The 9478-nt window shown below is 45.3% G+C and overlaps 1 protein-coding gene across 1 annotated transcript; it reads right to left on the bottom strand.

Moving 5' to 3' along the window:
- Positions 1 to 1161: 1161 nt before the first annotated feature.
- KCTD12 (potassium channel tetramerization domain containing 12) lies at positions 1162 to 9165 on the bottom strand. The gene has a single exon (XM_086934861.1). It carries the CDS (start codon positions 8100 to 8102, stop codon positions 7152 to 7154), a length of 951 nt encoding a protein of 316 aa, XP_086790987.1. The 5' UTR covers positions 8103 to 9165; the 3' UTR covers positions 1162 to 7151.
- Between the last annotated feature and the right edge of the window lie 313 nt (positions 9166 to 9478).

Genomic DNA, 9478 nt, shown 5'->3' with positions numbered 1-9478 from the left:
CAGCGCATGAGTCATTCATCTATGCTGCTTTAACCAATGTCATGCCTCATTAAGCCCCACAAATGCACTATGATCCATGAACTTGACTGTCTTCTAAGCCTACTCACGTTTGTCTGCTAACATTTGTCCAGCAGTTGGCAGATGAGAGATTACATACCAGAATACATGAACAAACATGCTATTACCAGTCATGAAACCTATTCATGAAAAGGTGACACAATTCAAACCATGTAGACTGTGGTAACGTACATTTTCATTCTTCATGGAATTCAAAATAATGGCTGCGAAGGGGAGAGGAAACATTGTGAACTCTTTCGCTTTAAGTCTCACTTTCTATATTAGGGAAATAAATTAACAGACCCCCTGTTCCATATTCTGCTTCAGCTCACATGTTACAGACAGCAAAGGCCACAAAATGCTGTCTAGTGCAGCATATCCTAATTTGCAGAAGAAAGTTTCAACTGGACATTTCACTAGATAACTACTGTATTGCAGACAGATGCAATTACTGGAAATGTCCATTGATTTCTCATATAACAAAACATAATACATGGTGATGTTTGGGCAACTTTCCACTGGGTTTGCATTTAATTGTGTGCATGTATTGAATTTCCCCTTTCCTCTTTTTCTGCAGTAAGTAATCTACAGAGGAAATAAGTATGGTTGGGCCTCTGTCTTTTTCAGTGAGTGTCAGAAATTGCATGATCTGTAGTGTTACCTTGTTGTGAAGGTGCATTTAGGGAAGAATATTGGAAAATAATGGATATTTAATATGATGACAATGTTTTCACCTAAACTTTGTGGGTCCATTTAAGAAACTTCAAGATTAAGTCTAAAATGTGTTTCACTGCATTACTTCTATTCCTGGAGCAAATTATTTCCAACTTATTTTTATAGGATACACCACGGATTCCAGTAGAACACAAAGAAAATCTACAGCAGTTTTAGAGTTCCTTGAGGAGTCAAAGCAGAACCATCTCAATACATTTTGGGGACAGGTGCATGATCTCTTTTGTGGCCTCCTCATTGGAACACTTTTGAATGCATTAACCACTTTTAAGTGATTCAAGCCATTATGATAACAAACAATGTTAAATTAGCGGAAAGCTAAAGCTGATCAGCACCCATCAGTCAAATAGTACCAAAAGAAAACTTCAACAATCTTTTTAAAACCTTTTATTTTAGTGCTTGGAACGACATTTGTTTGTCTTGCAACAAAGTTTTAGTTGGAAGTCAGTGTCTAACTTGCCTGTCATTGTAGGAAAGACATGGTAAGGATGATGGAGCAAACATTTAGTGAACAAACCCATGACATTAATTATAGCCAAAAATAAACCCTCCTTAACAAATGGCATTCTCAATGCAACTGTGACAATCTGAGCACTGCTCCGATGATTTTTACAATTCTATTGAACTAGACAGTTACCTCCGATTTTGGAGACTAATAGAAATTAGAAGGGAGAAGGGTAAAGAACAGTATAGTAACAGATGTGAAGAAGAGGGAGAAGTGAGGTAGAGATAGATGATGTAGTGAGAGAGGGTAGGTAAACAAATAAAGGTGAGGTAGCTACAAAGAAAACTATAGAGCGATAGAAAGAGGAAAAGGTGTGTGCAGAAAGGAGACTGAAGTTTTAGAATGAAGTAAACTACAGAAAGGGATAAGGAAATGCAGAGAGAGGGAGATGGGTATTGTACAAGAAGGGGCTAGTATAGTATAGAGAGGCATGGTAAAAAGAGGTGAGTTAGAGAGGTACATACAGACGGAGGTTTGGTAATGAGGGAAGTATAGAAAGATGTAAGGAAAGGGTGCCTGGCAAAATGAGTAGAGGTATAGAAAGACCTATAGGTATAGAGCTTAATGAGGTAGAAAGGAATTTTGAAACGTGTGAATGGTACAAAGATGAGTAGAAAGAAAAGAGGCAAAGTTGGGGTGAGGCAGGGAAAGAGAGGAGAGGCTCTACCTCTGTATCAACGAGAAAGGGTTAATTAGAGAGAGCTGCGAGGTAAAAACAGTGAAGTGAGGTGCAGAAACGTACACAGTGAGTGGGGTGAGGTAACTTGGAATAGAGGAGGAGGTGCAGAGGCGAATGAGAAAAAACGCAATGACATAGGAAGGGTGGAGGGGTGATAACTAGCAAGAAGTAAGGTAGTGGGAGTTGAGTTGAGTTGGAGACAACAAAGGTAAAAAGTAAGAGGGCGGGTAGAGAAGTCAGGTAGTGAATGAATGGTGCAGTAAAATGAGAGGTTATGTCATGAGAGAGATAAGAGGTGGCGGTAGAGAAAGGACGTGATAGAAAGAGGGGTTAGAGAAATGAGGTAAAGAAAGGGGAGAGATAGAAAGGGTGGGAGGAGAAGTGAGGATAATGAAATTGAGAGAGAAGGGGGTACGGGAAAGAGCTGAATTTCGAAGACGTGAAGTCAAGGGCCGAGAGATGCAGAGTGTTCAGCAGTCAGGTGCAGAGAGGTGTGAGGTACAGAAAAGAGTGGAAGCAGAAAGAGAAGGTAGAGATCTGCAGAGATGGGGTTGATAGACAGACATAGAGAAGTGTATTGAGAGAGGAAAGTACACATACATGGGGGAGACAGAGTTGAGATAAAGAAGGGGGTGTTGAGACAGAGATGTAAAGATAGACGGGTGAGGTAGAAGAGGTCCTGTGAAGTAAGTAGAGTAAGACAGAAAGGTTATGTTTTAATTAAATAGCAACTAGCTGCCTGAAAGCATGAGGGTTAAAGTTGGGCAAGCCAGGCATGCGTAGATATTAAACTAAAAAATAATCTGACCTTTAATTTAAAAGAATTATTGTTGTTTTACCAGGAATCTGTGTGTAATTGCATTTCATAATGACAGGTTACACAGCAAAAGCTGTGCTCAATAATCATTGAAAACATTTAAGATGTGCAACAGATGTATCTAAAGCCATGTTCTACACTGGGAGACACATATCATATGGCAGTCCCCATTACAAAGCAAAAAATATATAATAAACTATATTCTAGGTGAGTAAGGCTTTGCAGATTTCGAATACAATGCAAATCAAGAGTTATAAGTCGTTATTATTAAATCTTCAAGGAGATTTTTAAGCATCGTCAAATGATAAAAAACTAGATAATTCTTTGAACATGTGTCTATATATATTTACAATTGAATGGCGAATTAAACTTGGGTGGAGATATAACTATACATATATGTATGTATGTGTATATTCTCTCTCACACACACACGCACCTGATACAGAAAGGGAAAAATGAAATATAAAGTATTTAAATAACATGGCAAGATCTATTTGAAGCACTTTGTTTGCTGAAAACAGTTTATTTCATACAAAAGTTATAAAAATGAAACAAAGAGCTAAGAGAAAATCCTAGTTCTGGGTTATTAATGTGTGTACCACCGGACAGTTATTACTTGTGTTTTTCATTTATTGGCGAATTCCTACAAAGTATGCACAATATGATAAGACATAGGGCAACCAGAAGGGATTCTGCACTGTGTTGCACTAGCCCATGTTCTTGGTCTTATTGCTCATCTAGCTTTAAAAGAACAACACTCACTTTCCAAAAGCAAGACATCTCACGGTATATACATTATGGCAATAAATACATAGTGCACCAATATCCAAGTCTGTGGTTAAGACAGGTGAGCAAACTACTGCTACAGCAAACTCAGGCTGGACTATCATATAGCAAAAATGAAAATGTACACTTTCGCATGTAAGCACGCACTTATATTGCCATTTTTTAAAATGTGGCACAACATATAGGATATACGTTCGAAATTAGCAGTTACTTATATGGGGAATTCAAGTAGAAAGGTACTGCTGATTTGGAAAGGTTGAGAATGGGGAGGATACAAAATATTTCAAAATAAAACCTTACTGTGAAATTCTTTGGTTAGGTCATAAGTGCCTACCACCTGTCCAATCATGCCAGGAATGTCTCGTGTGTCATAGCTTATAATATTCACTCACCAGTGCTATTTTTTAGGGTGCATGTGGAAGAACTCTAATCAGTGGTTAACTGACAGCCTGAGCAGAAAGCTCATTTATAACTAGGAGGAGGTGCTGTTCTAACCGATAAAGTGCCTGTGTAATAAGAAATAAAGGTAGACTACTGACAACTCAATTTGTAGCTAAAAAGATACCTTGTGCTTTTCAGCCCATTACGAATTGTGCAAATACACTCAGAAATAATTGTTTCAAAAGTGTTATACAAATAACTTGTGCACGTGAATGAAAATGGGTCTACCATGTTCTGATGGAATACATAGAGTAAATTTAAATGATTGAATCTGTTGCTTGTCCTTACATTGTGCTGTATGTATCAATAAACTTAAGTCCCAGTCCTGGCTAGGTGACGGTTGGATACAAATATACTACAATCTTGGCTGTTGTCGACTTCAAGAGGGCAGGCCCGTCCCAAAGGATTTAATTGGTCATTGCTTAAGTCTAATGACATGACAAGCGCTAATCATTGACCACGTGCTCTGCCTTTTCCACTGAGAATTGATCAACCATAAAGTAGCTGTCACAGAAGAATAATCTGTGATCAACAGGCAAATCTTTTGGGGTGCTTTTTCCAATAAAACCTGACAATGTTTAAGTAATATTTTTAAACGCTTATGTTCAAAGGTGAATAATACAGATGGCACACCAAACAAAAAGTTATGACTTGTAGGAAAATACAGCGCTTTGTGAAGTAGCCATTAAGATGTACATATTGTACTAGAACTAACATTCGCAGGGTTGAGTGCCTCTCTATCAGAGTGTGTGTGCCTGTTTCCAAATTAAGTGACCCGTTTTCCTCTCGCATCACTTCAGAGGCAGCCAAAAAATGTTGAGGAAGGAATCAAGAGAAGGAGAACTGGAACAGGTTTGTCGGTGATGGAAGGTAGAGTCCAGTAGAACGATCGAGCTAGAAGAACTGGAAAGCCATGAGATTTAGGTAGAGGCAAGTTCATAACATTGGCCTTAGGCTATAGTATTCACCACAAACTAGACCGTCAGAAGGCCTTTTATCATGGCAACAGTGCATTAACAGACTATCACATAACATGGTGAAGTTTGGGTGCAAGTGGTGGAGGTGCTAGCAGAGACAGTTTAGCATCGTAATTATAATTCTTCTAACCCCACCATACTATGTGAAAAGCACTTCTGTGCCAATACAGTCGTGGAAAGGAAGCGTAACTGCTGTATTTCAAACTGTACCCCAGCAGGCACAGCCGAAGGTCACAAGAATTTCCAGCCTCTACCTCTGGTTCATTAGCTTCTTTCTATTTTTTTCAGTAACTTTCAACGTTGCCAGTCAGCTCAGCTGTGGTGTTTAAAGAGCAGGTAGGAAATGATGGGTGATAAACCAGATAGGTGTAGTCTTGGCACATGGAGCTGGTGTTGTTGATAAGTCATATTAGATCCTTTGGTCCGCTTTACATTCTTTGCACTGCCATAATTGCTTCAGATAAGGGTTAGTAGAGATGGATTACCTTATACTGTTCAAAATTGTGTTCAGGTGTGTAGACAAACTCATCTCCCATTGAGCGCCACAGCCTCTTCCTAAATCCGACAAAATAAAGGAAGAATATTTTGAGTTGAAATGACACTGACCATTGAGAGAAAGTGAGTTTGTGGATTCTCAGGCAGTGAGCACAAAATAAAAGGTCTATTAGTATTTTCTCAGATGAAAGCCACCCACGACACCCTCCAATAGAAACATGTAAAGAACTTTATGTAAAGCACTCAGTTATTTTGCAATATCGACTGAATGCTAAGGTGGGATTAGAAAGAAAACTGGGTCAGCGAATTCTGGCCTTCCAGCATAACAGGTGCAACTGTCAGCTCAGATAAATTTCCCCCACTGTACTAACTTGCTGTATAAGCACTAGTTTCTATGACTTTCTTCAGAATGTAAAATATTGATAGGATATCCATCTAGTGTTGGATATAGTGAGGTGAGTTATTTGTGAGTATATGCAGATCGTTTGCCAACCAGTTGGTACATTATTCACTGGTATAGTGCTTGGCTGATCCTGGACATGTTCTTTTTTGACGTCTCAAACACAGAGTAAGACGGGAATGCACTATTTCAGCATGTGACCAAATCATTTTAGTTTGGCGGGCTTTTGTTCTTTCTCAGCACATCTAGTCCTTGAAGGGTATTGTTGGACTTTTTCTTGGATAGTATATTTAGATGTTAACTAAAGGGTAGGACCACCTTGGGTCGGCCCTATTTGAAAATAGTAGCTATTCTTGGTGTGAAAGGGTATGTACTTTTTACTGTGTCTGGGTCATGAGTAATGTAGTTAGGAGTTTGTTGATTTTAGTTTGTCTAAACACTGTTTGCTACAGCAGGTTGCTGTTCTGTTAGCACACCTAGTTCATGTTAAACATTGCAGACATGTGTTATTCATTAACATGCCCAAGCAATGCATGCTTTGGCAGGCCTGTGTCAATGATTAGCAGGTCTAGCTAGAGTAGGGTATGGTGGGTTGCGTTTACATGAATAGTATACCTCAATAATTTTGAGAATGTCCTACCCCTTTGAACCATTTCCTGGTTGTTAACTTTTGGGAATGTTGGATACTCTTGTGATACTGTATGTGGATTGTTATCCTGGTTAGATCATTTAGGTATGGCAGTTAATGTTCTTTTTATAGCTTGTCTACATTAAGCAGAGTATAGTAAGGACATTCTTGTTATTTACATTTCTAGGCAGGGAGGGGTATTCTGAGGCACATTATCCTTTAGCATGTCTACATTACAGGGGGTAGAGTAAGGGCATATTTGGTAGCCTTAGGGACTTGAGTTGGGGGTAGGGATTGGGTTCTTGTCTCACAGTACTCTAGACTCATGATGGGTATAGGGCGTATGATCTTTTTAGCAAGTGCACCTCGAGGGACATTAGTACCCAGTTTCACAGGAGGACCAGCTAATGACAGTTAGGGCAGGTCATGCTTCCCGAAAGCATGGCTCCAATATGCTGACTGTGGAAAGGCCATGCTGTTCGATAGCATTCCCATTTCAATCCTTGGTATGAGGGATGTGCATTCCTTGCCGGAAAACTGTTTCATGTCGGGCTTGGTTATTTTCCGCGATTACACGTCCAGCTACCTTGGCACGGCCTTCAACTCATTTGCACGGCTCTGTCAAGGGCAGAGTTCAGTCTCGGCAGAAGACATACTCGGTGTAGCTGGTCCACACCTTGTCCTCGCTCTGGTCACCGCTGGCGAAGGCACATGTGCCGGTGGAGCTGCAGGCAGCCATGCGGAAGCCGGCCTCGGACAGCCGGTCGAAGGCCTGCTCCAGGAAGTTGAACTTTAGATAGTAGCGGGAGGTGTAGCGCTCGGGGGGCCGGTCGGGGTCACGGCTCTCGTTCAGCGTGTCGCCGAACACCTCCTTGGCCAGCGAGGTCTTGCCGCAGACGGTGATGCGGGCCACGCGCCTGAACTTGGCGTCAGCCTGCGCCTCGCGCCCCATGGTGTACGAGCCACGGTAGCCCACGGTGATGTAGCCCGAGCGGCGGCCCTCCAGCGACTGTGAGGGGGTGAGGCGGGGCCCGCGGTAGGGCTCCATGGTGGGCGAGGGCACGCCCCCTGGGGAGCAGGAGGCCGCCTCGCCCAGGTCAGACTCCTGGTAGCCCAGCAGCGCGGACGGCGGCAGCAGCAGCTCCTCGCCGCCAGGCTCCTCGCGGCCGCTGCGCGCGGGGCTCTGCAGCAGCAAGAGGCGGCGCGCGAGCTCCGGCAGCGCGAAGAACTCGGCCTCGCGCTGCAGCCGCAGCCGCTCGGGGAAGTAGTCGGGCAGCACCAGGCGCAGGTCCCGCAGGTAGTCCAGCACGTAGCGGAAGAGGAAGCCGTCGCGGTCCAGAAAGTAGCGGCCCTTGCTGTCCCGGGCCAGCGGCGGCCGCGTCTCCCCGCGGGGCGCCGGGGAGAACATGCGCCACAGGAGGGAGTCGGGCACTGCCACCAGGGTGGAGCGGCGGGTCACGTACACCTGGCCGCCCACGTTCAGCTCCACGATCTCCGAGAGGTCCGGGGGGCAGGCAGCGCTTCCAGCACCCGCAGCGCCCCCGGTCCCGTTGGGCAGTCCTCGGGTGACGTCCTGGAGGGCCATAGGGGGGCTTGGGGGAGGCAGCGTGTGGAGGGCAGCGGCCTCGGCGGGCGGCGGTGGGCGCAGGGAGCCTCCGTGCTGCTGGTGGCCCCCGCGGTGCCGCTGTCGGAACGACTGTAGATGGCTGTGCAGGTAGGGTTGATTCGCTGGGTCAGTGCTGCCAGCTGTGAGAATGATACACTTGTGCAGTTATTTATCCCCTGCCTGTGGCTCACCGTGTGCAGTCCGTGGTGCCAAACAACTCCTTGGTGAGCGTGCGCAGGGTGTTGCTTCTTGTTCTACGGGGTTTCTGGGTGCCAGTCGGTGCTGCTTTACCAACTCTGGCGGCTCCCGCCTACCTTCTCGCCCAGCTGTGGGAGCACTGGGCACAGCTGCTTATCCTCCGGGAAACGGCGATGCCCTTGGTGGGGGCAGAAGGGACCTCGCATACGGTTAGTTCTTAGAGTGCAGCTGTCGCCCTCTCTGGTCTTTTCCTCGGGTTATCACTTGTCACCTCACGACATGCGTTGGTCCTGCTGCCCAGGTCTGGATTTTTGCCTTCTGCTAGTAATGTTCCTGTGTAGTGAGTTTCAAAACCTGCGGTGTCCCCCAGTGCTGCAGCTGGCCTCCCAAAGTGCTGCGGTTGGTGTCGCAATGTAGTCGTTGCCTGCCACCGGTGATACTTCGGCTGTTACCGATGCCTCTGGGCTGTTGTTGCTCTTTTCCCAGTGCTGCTCATTTCCACCCAGTGCTGTTGCTACCGGCCTATCTCCATTCCTGCTATAGCTGGTCTACAAGTGCTGCTGCTTCTCTTCCACCGCTGTCCCCAGCCCACGGATCTTCTGTTTGCTGCTGGCAGTGGCGGTGTCCTCTGTGCAGCTGTTGCTTCTCGGTGCACTGCTGATCCAGCCAGGGACAGTTGCTCTCACTCTCCTCCCAAGGAGCTTGCTCATCTGCCGTCCTCCGCGGGTCTCGGCTGGAGAGTCACGGGGAGCTGCCGGGCGGTTGGTTTTATGTGCAGTTGCTGCACATTGGGGGCGTGAGAGAGCAGGCGGGGGAAGGTGGGATCGACACGGGCAGCTGACAGCGCACAGTCTCCTTCGAGGATGAACTCCTTCAGCTCAGAGCTCTGGTCTGCCCTCACGGTGTCGGTGTAATACACTGACCGTGCCGAGAGGAGCCGGAGGGACCGGGAAGACGTGGCCTGACGGCAAAAACTGCCAACTGTAGAACCAGGTTCAGGTCCTGATTTCAGCTCAGCAACCTGGGATTATGGGCGAAACCCTTGATCTTCCCGAACGTAAAAGAAAATAATAATAATCTGCCACTGTATAATATGATGCTCATGTTAAGTGCTCTAATAGCCTTGGCAAAGTTAGCGCTATATTGTATGCAAGTGC

Source organism: Lissotriton vulgaris, chromosome 8 (genome assembly GCF_964263255.1).
Source record: "Lissotriton vulgaris chromosome 8, aLisVul1.2, whole genome shotgun sequence".
Classification (NCBI taxonomy): domain Eukaryota; kingdom Metazoa; phylum Chordata; class Amphibia; order Caudata; family Salamandridae; genus Lissotriton; species Lissotriton vulgaris.
Note: the sequence above shows the minus strand (reverse complement) of the source record. Positions and strands in the feature narration are given on the sequence as shown.

What these genes read in the sequence shown, in the direction of transcription:
- KCTD12 (XM_086934861.1), bottom strand. Translation starts at nt 8,102, where the DNA reads ATGGCCCTCCAGGACGTCACCCGAGGACTGCCCAACGGGACCGGGGGC.